The sequence below is a fragment of the Oncorhynchus masou genome, chromosome 29, assembly GCF_036934945.1.
Source record: "Oncorhynchus masou masou isolate Uvic2021 chromosome 29, UVic_Omas_1.1, whole genome shotgun sequence".
Taxonomy (NCBI): domain Eukaryota; kingdom Metazoa; phylum Chordata; class Actinopteri; order Salmoniformes; family Salmonidae; genus Oncorhynchus; species Oncorhynchus masou.
In genome coordinates this window covers 82,490,045-82,506,963 of record NC_088240.1, presented here as the reverse complement: position 1 = coordinate 82,506,963, position 16,919 = coordinate 82,490,045, and the positions used below count along the sequence as shown (strand labels likewise).

At 41.8% G+C, this 16,919-nt stretch overlaps 2 protein-coding genes and 1 pseudogene across 4 annotated transcripts in view; 2 read left to right on the top strand and 1 right to left on the bottom strand.

Moving 5' to 3' along the window:
- The first annotated feature begins 324 nt into the window (after window positions 1-324).
- On the top strand, window positions 325-8,125 carry LOC135520770 (glycylpeptide N-tetradecanoyltransferase 2-like; annotated as a pseudogene).
- LOC135520768 (ribonuclease P protein subunit p38-like) lies at window positions 7,531-11,144 on the bottom strand. 2 transcript variants are annotated; one of them, XM_064946548.1, is made up of 2 exons: window positions 11,065-11,144; window positions 7,531-10,526 (listed from the first exon to the last, which is right to left on the bottom strand). In XM_064946548.1, the coding sequence occupies exon 2, from the start codon at window positions 10,518-10,520 to the stop codon at window positions 9,645-9,647; it is 876 nt and encodes a 291-aa protein (XP_064802620.1). In that variant the 5' UTR covers window positions 10,521-10,526; window positions 11,065-11,144; the 3' UTR covers window positions 7,531-9,644. The 2 variants fall into 2 exon arrangements, with proteins under 2 accessions (XP_064802620.1, XP_064802621.1); XM_064946549.1 differs by having other exon boundaries at window positions 10,996-11,068.
- Window positions 11,145-11,732: 588 nt separating this feature from the next.
- Window positions 11,733-16,919, top strand: part of LOC135520766 (acyl-CoA-binding domain-containing protein 7-like) — a 93,261-nt gene continuing 88,074 nt past the window's right edge. The window contains exons 1-3 of one of the 2 annotated variants that reach the window (XM_064946545.1): window positions 11,733-11,901; window positions 16,209-16,326; window positions 16,651-16,713. In XM_064946545.1, coding sequence (XP_064802617.1) covers window positions 11,890-11,901; window positions 16,209-16,326; window positions 16,651-16,713 — 193 coding nt within the window. In that variant the 5' untranslated portion in view covers window positions 11,733-11,889. The remainder of the gene's footprint in view (window positions 11,902-16,208; window positions 16,327-16,650; window positions 16,714-16,919) is intronic. The other variant, XM_064946544.1, reaches the window with a different exon arrangement.

The following is a 16,919-nucleotide window of genomic DNA, read 5'->3' as shown; positions in this document are numbered from 1 at the left end:
TGGAAAGACTAACCAGGAGAGTAGAGGCTGTTATAGCAACAATTGGGGACCAACTCCATATTAATGCCCATGCTTTTGTAATAAGATGTTCGACGAGCAAGTGTCCACATACTTTTGGTCATGTAGTGTATCACTGATCTCTCCTTGTTTCGATGTGATTTGGGAACAGAGCCTACTGCTCTGCAAACGTGCTGTGAGGAGATTGAGCATTAGATGGCGCTATTTCCGACTAACCTCTTTGTTTTTCCCATCCCTCCCTGTCTCCTGTTCATTAAGCATATTTAAAAATATAATAAATATATATATATATATATGTTTTCATCCATGATGGCGGAAGATAGCGAGTCCGCAGCCAGTCAGCAGAGCCTGGAGCTGGACGACCAGGACACCTGCGGAATAGATGGCGATAACGAGGAGGAGAATGAACACATGCAAGGGTGAGGCTCGGCTTCACCAACCAGACACAAAACGCAGCAGTCCGGGGCAGCACGCGTCCACGCTCCGATGGCTCGGTCCTGTGTAGGGGGTGGATGAGTTTCTTTGGATAATGAGCTCGCGCATGCATCTAACGTTAGTGTTTTTACGACCAAGGACCATATATGCCCTGTTCGTTAATTCTATCGCATAATGATTTAATGTGATGATGGCCCATTCCGTCCTCTGAGTAGCAAGTGTATTATAATCCTGCTGGCTAGTGGATGTCATGGCAAGTAGCCATATAAATGAAAGCTAGTTTAGTAGCTTTTCATTTGAATGAATGAGACTCGGTATAGTTATTGCAAGCTAACTGGCCAGCTAGCTAAATTGCCAGTTTAGCATGCGAGTAGCCTGTAGGCTTGACTTGTTTGCATTTAAATCAATTGTCAATGGAATGACATAAGATAAATGGATATTTATCTAACTGTTTAGTTTTATACTGCTGGCGCATTTGCTAGCTAACAGCAGCGCATATCCTTGGCTGTCCTTCTCTGACGTTACAGCAGCAGGCTAGACGTAAAACAGTATGTAAACTAACGTTGTTAGGCAGAGTGATTGCTACTCTGCTCCGGTTACACCCACTGAGGTATACCCACTATAGCCTACAGCGGTACTCGTGGATTTATAAATGTCCGGCAACTCAAGTGGGGTATGCATAATCTGGCCCCATTTTTGCCGGACTTTATTTATTCAGCATGACAATAGTACCAGCTAACCTTTACTCCAGAGCAGAGATGTAGCCAGCTAGCTATCAAATCTGTGTGTGTGTAGGAGTCCGGGGGGAGACTTGGGGGCTAAGAAGAAGAAGAAGAAACAGAAGAGAAAGAAAGAGAAGCCGAGCTCTGGAGGGGCCAAGTCAGACTCTGCCTCAGACTCACAGGAGATAAAGGTGAGGAACCGCTCTCTCTCTCTCTCCCCTCTTGCTCTGCCCCAATATCAAATCAAGGCCTATGCACTTTTGGAGATCTGACAGGTTTAAGCAATATGGTAATAGCACCACCTTGTCCTGAGATAGGCTAAGTGGAAGTTACACCATATTTCATATACCAATCAAATCCTGCAGAGCTCCACAAGTGCATAGGTTGTAAGGGGTCCATTTGGGATTTTGCCCCCTTCTTCTCTCTCTCTGTCTGTCTGTCTGTCTCTCTCTGTCTCTCTCTGTCCGTCCGTCCGTGTTCTAACCTTCTCACCTGTGTGTAGAACCCAGGGCTGCCCATGCAGAAGTTGCAGGACATCCAGAGAGCCATGGAGTTGCTGTCCTGCCAGGGACCAGCTAAGAGCATCGACGAGGCCACCAAACACAAGTACCAGTTCTGGGACACACAGCCAGTACCTAAACTCAGTGAGTAGACACACACAGTGAGTGAGACATACACACTCGATCACACACTTTTACTAAACTACACATACAGTGCCTATAGAAAGTCTACACCACTTGGATTTCTTCACATTATGTTACAAATTGATTTAGTAAAAGTGATTTATTAGTGATTTTCTTGTCTATGATCTACGCTAAATACTCAGTGGAAGAATGTTTTAAAATATAGATATATTCATATAAATGTACATTTTAGTCATTTAACAGATGCTTTTATCCAGAGTGACTTACAGTTAGTGCATTCATCTTAAGATAGTTAGTTGGGTGGGACAACCACATATCACAGTCATAGCTATTTTCAGGAAAAATGTACTTACTATCAGCTTAGTCAGAGCTAGTAAGGAGGCATTTATTTTTGGACTGGGCTGAGGGGGGGCTGCCCTCCCGCGAGGTGGGAGGGACAAGAGACCAGAGGTGGCAGAACAGAGTGCTCGGGTTGGGGTGTAGGATTTGAGCATAGCCTGATGGTAAGGAGAGGTAGTTCCTCTTGCTGCTCCGTAGACAAGTACCATGGTCTTGTAGTGGATGCGAGCTTCGACTGGAAGCCAGTGGAGTGTGCGGGGTGACATGGGAGAACTTGGGAATGTTGAACACCAGGCGGGCTGAACAAATGAAATACTAGTATACTTTGATTAGATTAGTAATCAGTCCCCTGAGTGAATACACGTTAGAAACACCTTTGGCAGTGATTTACAGCTGTGAGTCTTCTTGGGTAAGTCTCATAAGAGCTTTTTTATTGTGCAATATTTGCCCATTTTATTTTCAACATTCTTCAAGCTCTGTCAAGGTGTTGGGGGTCATGGCTAGACAGCAATTTTCAAGTAATGACATAGATTTTCAAGCAGATTTATCTCAACTATCTTGGCTACTCAGGAACATTCGCTGTCTTCTTGGTAATTAATGCTAGTGTAGATTTGGCTTTGTGTTGTAGGTTATTGTCCTGCTAAAATATGAATTCCTTTCCCAGTGTCTTGTGTAAAGCAAATTGAAGCAGGTTTTCCTCTAGGATTTTGCCTGGGCTTAGCTCCCTCCTGAGTATTTCAGGATGTAAAGAAACAGAAGTCTTTGCCCATGTCAAGTGTACCATGATGCAGACACCACCATGCTTGAAAATAAGGAGGCTCAGTGTTGTTCAATTTGCTCCAAACATTAGACTTTGCATTTATGCCAAAAAGTGTTTTCTTTGCAATATTATTTGAGTGTCTTGTTGCATACATGTGTATGTTTTGGAATACATGTATTTTGTATATTTGTATTTTTCTTTTCACTCTGTCATTTAGGTCATTATTGTGGAGTCACTACAATGTTGTTGATCCATCCTCAGTTTTCTCCCATCACAGCCATTGAACTCTATAGCTGTTTTAAAATCACCAATGGCCTCATTGTGACATCCCTAAGCAGTTTCCTTCCTGTCCTGCAGCCCAATTAAGGACTTCTGCATCTGTGATGTGTCTGGGTGGTTTAATACATCATCCACAGCATAATTATTAACTTGACCATGCTTAAAGATGTATTCAATGTCTGATTTGTTATTGTTACCCATCTATCAATCACTTCCCTTCTTTATGAGGCTTTCAAAAAGTTTCCTGGTCTTTGTAGTTGAATCTGTGCTTGAAATTCAATACTTCACTGAGGGACCTTACAGATGTTGTATGTATGGGAGACAGAGGAAGGAGTAGTCATTCATTCAAAAATCATGTCAACCCCTATTATTTCATACAGTGAGTCCATGTAACGTATGTGATTTGTTAAGCCACATTTTACTTCTGAACTAATTTAGGCTTGTCTAAATAAGGGGTCTGAAAATACTAAGTATAAAATGTTTATTCATTTGTAAATGTGTGTAGAATTTTGAGTATTTTGTACAGATCAATGACAAATCTATTTCAAGGTCACTTTGTAGCGCAAAAAAAAGTTCAAGGGGATGTAAACTTTCTATAGGCCCTGTAAATATGTACAGATATAGTGCTCCCACAATCAGAGAAAGTTAAGCACGTTGTTATAGTAAGAAAACACTGGCTGTATTTCCTCAAGTCCCCTAGTTGTGAGTGGCTGGCTGGTTGGTTGTGATTGGCTGGTTGTGTTTTGGCAGATGAGGTTGTAACCAGTCATGGGCCCATGGAGGCTGACAAAGACAACATCAGACAGGAGCCCTACTCTCTACCACAGGGCTTTATGTGGGACACGCTGGACCTCAGCAACGCTGACGTGGTGAGTGTGTATGTTTCTTTGTGTTCACAAGTTTATATTCATTGCCACCAGACATCAAAGTTGTGCAGACCGAAGTCTTTACTAAGACTCTTTCTCTCTCTCAGCTGAAGGAGTTGTACACCTTGTTGAATGAGAACTATGTGGAGGATGATGACAACATGTTTAGATTTGATTACTCACCCAGCTTTCTCAAATGGTAAGTCAAATCCATACTCTACTTAGATTATGTTAAACTGTCTGTGTTTGGCCTCTGTCTAAACTACTCTGCTTCCTTATTTTTCTCTCTCCCCCTCTCTCCTTATCTTCTCCTTCTCTCTCTCCTCTTCTTTCTCTCTCCTTCTCTTCTCTTTCTCTCTCGCTTCTTCTTTCTCTCTCCTTCTCTTCTCTCTTTCTCTCTCTCTCAGGGCGTTGCGTCCTCCAGGCTGGTTGCCCCAGTGGCATTGTGGGGTGAGGGTTTCCTCCAATAAGAAACTGGTTGGTTTCATCAGTGCCATTCCTGCTGATATCCACATCTACGACACGTGAGACACACCCACACACACGCCCTAACCACACATTTTCTAACCACACAGCGGACACACATCAACAACTTCGTGGACAGGTGCATGTCAGTGCTGAACTTGATGCACACGTTTTCCTCCCTCCCTCTCTCCAGCTTAAAGAAAATGGTTGAGATCAACTTCCTGTGTGTTCATAAGAAATTGCGTTCAAAGCGTGTGGCTCCAGTTCTGATCAGGGAGATCACACGAAGGGTTAACTTGGAGGGTATATTCCAGGCCGTCTACACGGCAGGAGTGGTACTACCCAAACCTGTGTCTACCTGCAGGTACACAGACACAATTCATCAATTTGTCCTAACATAATAAGAATACATAGAATGCTTAAGTTGCCTAACTGTAGTAATTTGAGTGTAACTAGAGTATGTAACAGGAGTGTTGTTTTGTGAACAGGTACTGGCATCGTTCTCTGAACCCCAGGAAGCTGGTGGAGGTGAAATTCTCTCACCTGAGCAGAAACATGACGCTGCAGAGAACCATGAAATTGTACAGACTACCAGACGTAAGAACACACACGATGTTACATTTCCACCATCTATCACGTCTCTCCTACACTGAGCAAGACACTTTTCCCCCAGCTGACGGGGCTAATAAACGTTGCTTGTGATGTTGGGTGTATGTGTATAACTTCCCTTTCTCTCCGGCTTTGTAGAGCACTAAGACCCCGAGCTTGCGAGCGATGGAGAGGCGTGACGTGCGTCAGGTGACGGAGCTGCTGCAGAAACACATGAGACGTTTCCAGCTGGCGCCCTCTATGGGCGAGGAGGAGGTGGCACACTGGTTCCTCCCTCAGGACAACATCATAGACACATTTGTAGTGGAGGTAGGGGTCTGTCTTTTTGTCTGTTCAATTAGATAATGAGATGGATATACTGAACAAAAATATAAACGCAACATGTAAAGTGTTTGTCCCATTTTTCATGAGCTGAAATTAAAGATCACAGAAATGTTCCATACTCACAAAAAGCTTATTTCTCTCATATTGTGCCCACCTTGTCAACATCCCTGTTAGCAAGCATTTCTCCTTTGCCAAGATAATCCATCCACCTAACAGGTGTAGCATATCAAGAAGCTGATTAAATGGCATGATTATTACACAAGTGCACCTTGTGCTGGGGACAATATAAGGCAACTCTAAAAGGTGCAGTTTTGTCACACAATACAAGGCCACAGATGTCTCAAGTTTTGAGAGAGTGTGCAATTGGCATGCTGACTGCAGGAATGTCCACCAGAGCTGTTGCAAAATAATTTCATGTTAATTTCTCTACCATAAGCCACCTCCAACGTCGTTTTAGAGAATTTGGCCTCACAACCACAGACCACGTGTAACCACGCCAGCCCAGGACCTACACATCTGGTTTCTTCACCTCAGGGATCGTCTGAGACCAGCCACACGGATAGTTGATGAAGCTGAGGAGTATTTCTGTCTGTAATAAAGCCCTTTTGTGGGGGAAACTCTGATTGGCTGGCCCTGGCTTCCCAGTGGGCGGGCCTATGGCTGCGCCCCTGCCCAATCATGTGAAATCCATAGATTAGGGCCTAAGGAATTTATTTCAATTGACTTATTTCAATTTCAACAATCCTTATATGCACTGTAAAATTGTTGCATGTTGCATTTATATTTTTGTTCAATATAATTAGATACTGACATCTGAGTACTTTTAATTTGCTATTCTGTGTTTACCCTCAGGGTGCCGGTGGTGTGTTGACAGACTTCACTAGTTTCTACACCCTGCCCTCCACAGTGATGCACCATCCACAGCACAGAAGTCTAAAGGCTGTCACACACACACTCCACTACTGGACCTGATGCATGACACTTCTACAAAGCGTTCACACACACACTCCACTACTGGACCTGATGCATGACACTCTCATACTGGCCAAACTGGTACGCTACTGCACACACACACACTCCACTACTGGACCTGATGCATGACACTCTCATACTGGCCAAACTGGTACGCTACTGCACACACACACTCCACTACTGGACCTGATGCATGACACTCTCATACTGGCCAAACTGGTACGCTACTGCACACACACACACTCCACACTCCACTACTGGACCTGATGCATGACACTCTCATACTGGCCAAACTCATACTGGCCAAACTGGTACGCACACACACACACTCCACTACTGGACCTGATGCATGACACTCTCATACTGGCCAAACTGGTACGCTACTGCACACACACTCTTTCTTTCCAACATAAATACAAAGGTTCAACACAACTATGATCACGTCCATCTAATTGGTGTGTGTTTGTGTGTCCCACAGAAAGGCTTTGATGTGTTTAATGCTCTGGACCTGATGGAGAACAAGGTGTTTCTGGAGAAGCTCAAATTTGGCATCGGAGATGGCAACCTGCAGTATTACCTCTTTAACTGGAAATGTCCCCCCATGGACCCTGACATGGTGTGTGTGTGTGTGTGTGTGTCAACAAGGTGGGGTGTATTGCTGGGTGTGCTGTGAAAATAGTGAAAGGATTTCATAATGGGAAATCAGTCAATAATTCTAATTATGTTTCTATCTCTGTCGCTCTGTTTCAGGTTGGCCTTGTTCTTCAATAACTAGTCTGTCTGTGACAGCTACACACTGAGGTCAAAGGTCTTCTTTGACCCCTAACATCGCTCTACCTGGACACACAGGTAGTCCCAAACTAGAAGAAGACAATGACAACAATCAACCAATCAGAGTGATCGGGAGGTGTACATCACTTTGAGCATCTCTCCTGGATCATTTTTATCATGGAGAACATTCTCTCTGCTCACCCGGAACTGATAACTCTTTTTAACCATCAACATCCTGAATGTGAAGTCATGCTCTGCCTGAGATAGACTCTTGTACAGTACACACACACACTACATGAAGAGAAGGAAGACTTGCATCCATAATGGTTTTATTCAAAAAGGTGCATTGGTAACTGTGTTTGTTGGACAGTGCAGAAATGTAGTAACCTGTGCATTTAATGCCAGAACACATTTATTCCTGTAGTGTGGGATATGGGGGTTGGGAGAGGAAAGATTCAACTAGCGTAGATGTTATTGACTTTGGTGTTCCTATGAACGTTTAAGAGGGGAGGGGATTCTAGGGATTTGAGGAAGAATGTATTTGAAGCACAAATCTTAAGTTCTTAACTGAGTAAAAGGTTCCTTAACAACCCCAGGTGCATTTTATATATTGATTATTTCTGTTTTGTGTGTTTAGGTTTTTCAATATCTGAGTGTTTGAGAAACATAAAATGCAGGATGGAAATTTTATTATTTTAAAATTGTTTTTATTTATTTTTGTGTTTGTGCAGCTAACAGCATATATTATTTTAAAAAGGTCCCAATTTTTTTTCCCCGGGCACAATTCTGATATTTAGGATTGTGCTTATATGTTGTGTGTTCTGTCACCATTTCTCCCATGTCTGTCAGTATTTGTTAAAACCCCTTAAAAATCAAACCTGCATCTTCACCTATAAATAAAGGTTTTGGGTTGGAGTATCAGGCAGCTCCTTGTGTATGATCCAGAACATGAAGGAACCTGTGATGAGAGAAAACAGCTGTTGTTCTGTTTGCTGATGTCGTCATGCTTACTACAGTTAGATATACAAGTGTCCCTGTCAACGAGAAACTGAGTTAGTTGATTGTGTACGTGGGGGGGGGAATTTTTTTAATTTTTTTTTTTTTACATGGGTTAAATACAATGTACAAAACATTAGGAACACCTCTCTAATATTGAGTTTGCAGCCCCTTTCGCCCTCAGAACAGCATCAATCGTCGGGACATGGACTCTACAAGGTGTCAGAAGCGGTCCACAGGGATGCTGGCCCATGTTGACTCCAATGCTTCCCACAGTTGTCAAGTTGGCTGGATGTCTTTTGGGTAGGGGACCATTCTTGATACACATGGGAAACTGTTGAGTGAAAAACCTAGCAGCGTTGCAGTTCTTGACACTTAAACCTACCATACCCTGTTCAAAGTTACTTAAATCTTTTGTCTTGCCCATTCACCCTCTGAATGACACACATACGCAATCAATGTCTCAGGCTTAAAACGGTCTTTAACCTGTCTCCTCACTATCTACACTGATTGAAGCTGATTTACAAGTTACATCAATAAGGGATCATAGCTTCCACCAAGTAATTTTGTCATGGAAAGAGGTGTATAGTTCTTATTCTTACGCTGCCCTTGTGGGGAGTTACTTGCTTTTAGTGTTTCTGAGGTGTGGCTCTGAACGTGGTCTGCATCTGGGGCTGTGCCCAAACCAAGGTAATGGTCAGGTTCCTCTGCTCAGACGTTGCTGGTACATGCCACATCTTACAATGCCGGGATAGGTATTTTGCTTATCAGCTAACCACGTTATAGCAATCTGGTGCCCGACGGCACAACCGATGACGTGGCACGCAAGGGAAGACGACCGATGTCAATGGCACAGAACACTGGGCATCCAAATAAAGATGGCTGAAATAGAACGGATCCCCAAAACCGTGAATCTGAGTCAGCCATGTGTTTATTAGTCCCAGGGGCACCTTGAGTGTTGGATCTGTTGTGGATGTATACTTCAACTTGTTTGAATTTGAGCACGAGACAGTTTTTGATACAATGCAGATACCCCAAGTGAGAGCACCCAAAGTCCTTGCCTTATTTAACATGTTTAAAATATATATATATATAAATGTGTTGTTTTGAAAGGACACACCTTTCTCTAACTGAAAAACAATTTTTATTAAACTCCTTGGCAGGGTGTAAAAGAAATGAGGAATTAGAACCAGCAGTGTTTAAACAGGACCTCATCCAAATACTGAATATGTTTCAAATAGTCACGCAAGCTATACCAGCATGATGGAATAAACTCATCTAGACTTTAAAAGATACATCGGAGTGTGCTGTTTAATATTTCATTTAAGTCCTCCATGGGATTTTGGGAGTGTTTCCTCCAGATTGGTAGTAGAGATCACCTCCAATCAGCAACCAGGGTTGCCTACACTACTGTTTCATGTCATTTTTTGTACATAAATTGCTTCTACTTTTTCTTAGTCTTTGGTTTCTGTATTTTATAGGGGTTCGGGATAATCTTTTTCACTTTAAGAGGCTGAAGTACGCAGGATGGACATTCTGTAATGTCTGGAGAAGTGTCTTCAATTTTCCGTTTTTGGCCTCTTGTCTCCTCTCCCTTTTCCACCTCCATTTGCCCTGCAGCTGTCCCCTCTTCCTCTCCTACCTGCCCCTCAACTGTTACACCTGTTTCACTGAGAGGGATTGGTATCCAGGCAACCTGCAGAGCAGGCACTCTGGGTACAATGGCTTCCACAGTGTCGGAGAATGTCCCATCCTCGTTCCTGTCCCCTTGTCTGAATCCCAGTGCCAGGACACACTTCAGCCCCAGCAGTCCCGCCACACTCTCACTGAGACGCGGCACCTGGCATGCCGCCACGCCCCGCGTCCGGCACAGCGCTATCAGGTGGCTCGTCATGTGCGGCGGTTTGACCGACTTGCACACGAGCACCAGCTGGAGCTGGTTCCTCTCCAGAGCCTTGGTGACCTCATTGATGCCGATGGCCAGCTGCCTCCTAGCGGCTACGTCAGTCCAGCCTTGCTCTCTGGGTTTAACAGGACATTCCGGTGTTACAGTGTCGAGGGTTATCTGTGGGGGCTCAGCTACCGAGTCATGTCCTGTAGGTGGGTTGTTATTTCTCTTTTTCCCCCACTGTCGAAACCCTTTCACCTCTTTCTTTTCCAGGCCAGTTGCTGACAGTTTGCTCTTCAGAGTGTCCAGGATGAAGTGTACATCATCAATCTGCAGCGGGCTCCATTGCAGTCTGTAGGGGGAGTTCAGGGACGTCTTAGCTGGGATCTGCTTCTTCCGCTCCTTTTTCGATACTTTGCCTGGAGTGGCCATCTTTATCTGGAGTGAAGAAAGGAGGAATTCACATGAACTGCTGACTCAACTCCCATGTTATCACATTTACCTGCATTCTATTGCTCTAGTTCTGTGGGGTAGACTCCTTGAATGTTAATTCACAGTAGTGATTGAGGGATGATGCTGGGGTGGGGCTTAAACCCTGTTAGCACAGTACAACCTTTGCCATAAAAACTAACACCAAATATATATATATATATATCACAGCCTTTGGCTGTGAGGGTAGATCTTCCATCAGATGACATTGTCAGATAAAGTAAAATACGGGCTCTGTACTGTGGTCCTCTAACCTGTATGTAAAGGTAGTAAGTTTGCCCTGTAACAATGTTTCCCCCTCTATCACTACTACACATCACTTAGCGAGCTAGTTGGCTAACTAGTTATTCAGCGACAGACACATTTCCCTGCATGTCTATTGATATAGCGAGTAGTTTTAACAAGTTAGCAAACAAACCTAAATTAAACATATCGAGCTGATAAACTGCCATAGTTACTTATATACCCACAGTCGTCGGGTTTTTACCTCAATTATAACAATTAAAAAAGCAGTTGTTGGTCAGTGCGCATAACTAATGTGCTGTGTCCATGGGCGCAGCCATATTGTATGTCTGCGGTTGATGACGTTTCAACATAGCCACGCCCCTCAAACGCTCAAATAGCTAATCTATTTGGCCGCGAGCAAAAGGCCACCAAACAATCTTATATTATATTAACAATTTACTAAGAAAAACCAAAGCCACTTAATAACACTAGCTGCAAAGCATATGACCCATCAGAACCACTGGATGCTACCAAGCCTTCAGTCTCCTGAATCAGACCCTCAGATGCAGTCTTCTGAATCAGAACCACAGACTGCTGAATTAAAACTGAGTGGAGTCCAGCTAGGATGGCAGCCTACCATCTCTCATCCTCCATGAATCACTGTTTCTATATCCAAATGACAAAATATATATGTTTACCTAACACTGCCTCCAAATGCTAAACATGCCACAAATTAAATCCAAGTGAATTGTCCCTATATCAGAATATTAATTGACCTACACAATCAATTTTATACAGTATGATTTGGTCATGAAACGCGAAAAATCCAATATTGACTTGCATTGATGCGAGTGTCCTTTTTAAATCTTGTTTTATTTTAGCGTCCTTCACGCGCCGCGTCTCAGTATGTTTGGTCAGCCAATCAGCTGTCTATCCACCCCACTGCGGTCCGGACTCCCGAGGCGTTGACCGATATTTACTGTAATCTCCCAGCCTGTTACAGCTGCAGTCAGAGCAATTCACACAGCTGAGAGGACACTTTGGGATAATACTTCCTACAGTAGCCTACGGAGTTGAACTTTGCGAGATGTCTCTTCAGGTAGGCTATGTTTTCCCTGCACACTTGGCGGACACATCTATCTAAGAGATGAGTCGATCTAGATAACGGGGTTAGGCCTACGTTTTTATAAGAGATGCGATTGGTCGACTGATGTGGTAGCTGGTGGTCGGTAGGCTTGTACATACACATATTGACTACGTTTACCTTTATGTTCTTTATTTACTGAGTCATGGCTGTATATTGTTTTAAGTGCGTATGAAATTTAGAGCTCGATTTGCTGGCCATCTCGGAATGATGCGCAAGGATGCAGGGGTGTATTGGATATCAGCTGCCGTCATCAACAGAGGCCCTTCAGATCAAATATTAATGTTTCTACAGACTAAGTATGTAGTGCCGTCACGCTTCCAAGACCAATAATAGCTAGGCTACTGTAACCTATTAGAATTCAACATTGCATGTACTACATATTATAATTAAGCAATAATGTTGTTTCTGTGCTGCTCCCACTATGTACACAGAACATTTTGCAGCGTTAAATCAACACTTAAAGATGTAATTGTATTACTATCTCAGAGTATATATGGTCCCACTCTACAGAGTGTAAAAAGTACTTTTTTTATAACACTTAAATGTAACACTCCGAAAGTGTAAATAATTATCACTGCATTAAACTTGTCAGTGTTACTCAAATGTAACACTATGAGATAATGAATTATGTGTTATTTCTGTTCAACACTAGTGTTGATCAAGAGTTAACTCCTATTAGTGTTAAACAAAAACACTGTTACACTGTTTTGGGTTTAAAGCCTAATTTGCATATTTCACATGGTGCCTTTTCTTTTTGAGGGAATGGTAGAGTTACCACCCATGACTATATTTGTTAGTGACAGAGACATTGTTGTTGAATTATTTCATTTTAAAGGCCTGTGGCTTTCACCAAATAATTACCTAGCTGAATGTTATCATTAAAATTAAACTTGACAATACATTACACATATCATAAGGCCTTACTTTGATGGCCTTGATTTACCCTAACACAGTGGTGTTAAGAACCTCCTGGTTTACAGGCCACATTAGGTCTGCAAGTTTCATTATGGTGGCTTGAAAAGTGATGTGTAGTTCTTATTGTAATCCAGCCAGAGTAAAGATATCCAACAGTTGGAATCTTATTGTAATCCAGCCAGAGTAAAGATATCCAACAGTTGGAATCTTATTGTAATCCAGCCAGAGTAAAGATATCCAACAGTTGGAATCTTATTGTAATCCAGCCAGAGTTAAGATATCCAACAGTTGGAATCTTATTGTAATCCAGCCAGAGTAAAGATATCCAACAGTTGGAATCATATTGTAATCCAGCCAGAGTAAAGATATCCAACAGTTGGAATCTTATTGTAATCCAGCCAGAGTGAAGATATCCAACAGTTGGAATCTTATTGTAATCCAGCCAGAGTAAAGATATCCAACAGTTGGAATCTTATTGTAATCCAGCCAGAGTTAAGATATCCAACAGTTGGAATCTTATTGTAATCCAGCCAGAGTAAAGATATCCAACAGTTGGAATCATATTGTAATCCAGCCAGAGTAAAGATATCCAACAGTTGGAATCTTATTGTAATCCAGCCAGAGTTAAGATATCCAACAGTTGGAATCTTATTGTAATCCAGCCAGACTAAAGATATCCAACAGTTGGAATCTTATTGTAATCCAGCCAGAGTAAAGCTATCCAACAGTTGGAATCTTATTGTAATCCAGCCAGAGTAAAGATATCCAACAGTTGGAATCTTATTGTAATCCAGCCAGAGTTAAGATATCCAACAGTTGGAATCTTATTGTAATCCAGCCAGAGTAAAGCTATCCAACAGTTGGAATCTTATTGTAATCCAGCCAGAGTTAAGATATCCAACAGTTGGAATCTTATTGTAATCCAGCCAGAGTTAAGATATCCAACAGTTGGAATCTTATTGTAATCCAGCCAGAGTAAAGATATCCAACAGTTGGAATCTTATTGTAATCCAGCCAGAGTAAAGCTATCCAACAGTTGGAATCTTATTGTAATCCAGCCAGAGTAAAGCTATCCAACAGTTGGAATCTTATTGTAATCCAGCCAGAGTAAAGATATCCAACAGTTGGAATCTTATTGTAATCCAGCCAGAGTAAAGCTATCCAACAGTTGGAATCTTATTGTAATCCAGCCAGAGTAAAGCTATCCAACAGTTGGAATCTTATTGTAATCCAGCCAGACTAAAGATATCCAACAGTTGGAATCTTATTGTAATCCAGCCAGAGTAAAGCTATCCAACAGTTGGAATCTTATTGTAATCCAGCCAGAGTAAAGCTATCCAACAGTTGGAATCTTATTGTAATCCAGCCAGAGTTAAGATATCCAACAGTTGGAATCTTATTGTAATCCAGCCAGAGTTAAGATATCCAACAGTTGGAATCTTATTGTAATCCAGCCAGAGTAAAGATATCCAACAGTTGGAATCTTATTGTAATCCAGCCAGAGTAAAGCTATCCAACAGTTGGAATCTTATTGTAATCCAGCCAGAGTAAAGCTATCCAACAGTTGGAATCTTATTGTAATCCAGCCAGAGTTAAGATATCCAACAGTTGGAATCATATTGTAATCCAGCCAGAGTAAAGATATCCAACAGTTGGAATCTTATTGTAATCCAGCCAGAGTAAAGATATCCAACAGTTGGAATCTTATTGTAATCCAGCCAGAGTAAAGATATCCAACAGTTGGAATCTTATTGTAATCCAGCCAGAGTTAAGATATCCAACAGTTGGAATCTTATTGTAATCCAGCCAGAGTAAAGATATCCAACAGTTGGAATCATATTGTAATCCAGCCAGAGTAAAGATATCCAACAGTTGGAATCTTATTGTAATCCAGCCAGAGTTAAGATATCCAACAGTTGGAATCTTATTGTAATCCAGCCAGACTAAAGATATCCAACAGTTGGAATCTTATTGTAATCCAGCCAGAGTAAAGCTATCCAACAGTTGGAATCTTATTGTAATCCAGCCAGAGTAAAGCTATCCAACAGTTGGAATCTTATTGTAATCCAGCCAGAGTAAAGATATCCAACAGTTGGAATCTTATTGTAATCCAGCCAGAGTAAAGATATCCAACAGTTGGAATCTTATTGTAATCCAGCCAGAGTAAAGATATCCAACAGTTGGAATTTTTATTCACCCGCAACCTACATTCAGGATGACTGTCAGGGTTGGGAAACTTGATTAAAAAAAGACAACCATTTGAATAGGAACAACTATTTCAGTAACGGGGGGAAATAAATCTAACCAACTGATACAGGGGCTCCAGAGTGGCATTGAGGTCTAAGGCACTGCATCTCAGTGCTAGAGGTGTCACTAGAGGCGTCACTACAGACCCTGGTTCGATTCCAGGTTGTATCACAACCAGCTGTGGAGTCCCATAGGGCGGCGCACAATTGGACCAGCGTCGTCCTAGTTTGGCTGGGGTAGGCTGTCATTGTAAATAAGATTTTGTTCTTAACTTGCCTAGTTAAATAAATATAAAATAAATAAATACAGGTGTGCCAAGCTTGTAGTGTCATACATAAGAAAAAGCGAGACTGTAATCGCTGCCAAAGGTGCTTCAACAAAGTACTGAGTAAAGGGTCTGAATACTTATGTAAATGTGATATCTGTTTTTTATTTTTTATAAATGTGCACAAATGTCTAAAACCTGTTTTCACTTTGTCATTGTGGGGTATTGTGTGTAGATAGATGAGAGGTGAAATGATTTAATCCATTTTAGAATAAGGCTGCAACATAACAAAATGTGAAAAAAGTGAAGGGGTCTGAATACTTTCCGAATGCTCTGTACACCTCATTTTTATTTTGGTTGTATATTCATTTGATCTTACTACAATGTAAGTTGGCCCAAAACCAACCAGAAGAAAGTTGAAACAACCAGATGATTTTACAGTGTCAACCTTCTTCTGGTTGGTTTTGGGCCAACTTAACATTACACTGTAGTCAGATTGAATGAATGTACAACCAAATAGTATTTTTGATTTATTAAAACTGAATGTGGAACATAAATTAGTTTGGGGGTTTCCTTTCTGATTAGATGAATGTGCCCATTGTCCTATTTAGCCTTGCTGTTTTTTTTGATTGGAGATCTGTGTAAAGTAGATTATTCATGTGAACAAATTGGCATCGACAGGTCTAAATGGAATAAGGACCCACTGTTTGGCTGCTCAGTAGTGGGCAGTAATAGGCTGTAGTGCTGTAGATTAGGTTACATTCTGGAGTTTCTGTGCTGTATTGTTTTCCCATCTGTCCCTTTCCCTCCATTCTTCCATCTCTCTATGCAGGCAGAGTTTGAGCGAATAGCAGATGATGTGAAGAAGGTGAAGTCCAGACCTTCAGACCAGGAGTTGCTGGACATGTATGGTCTGTATAAGCAGGCCATATTTGGAGACATCAACATTGGTATGGAATTTTCTTTGTGCCATTTAAAACATGCTAATTGAAATACATAATTGTACAGAACATACACAAGTGAAAGGACCATTACAATTATATGGAGAGAATAACAATTATTTTAGCAAATTCTGGGTAGATAGGGCGCTCATCTCCCAGATATCAGAAAACTGCTTTCCAAAATGGCCATATCAGATACCCACACTAGTATTGGTAGGACAATAGAACATAAAGCCTAACCTTAAATCTGGTCTGGTTCCTCTGAAGTTCTCTTCATTTTTTTTACCAGTCACCACTGATGTCCTAAATACTGTCCTCTCTTGTTCTCCACAGACAAGCCAGGCATGTTAGACATGAAGGGAAAAGCCAAGTGGGAGGCCTGGGATTCTAGGAAAGGTAAAATAAAAATATTTTGTCTTCTCTCAGAATGTAAAAAAGGAATCACCTCCACACTAGCCCTCCATCCTATACCCTTGTTTCAGTCTTTGGAACATTCTAATCAATGATGAACATTTAGTGAACAGAATGCTACAGCAAGGGGTAATGATAACCCCCATCTAGAGATTGTACTTGGCATTGAAGGCTGCAATCACTATTCACCA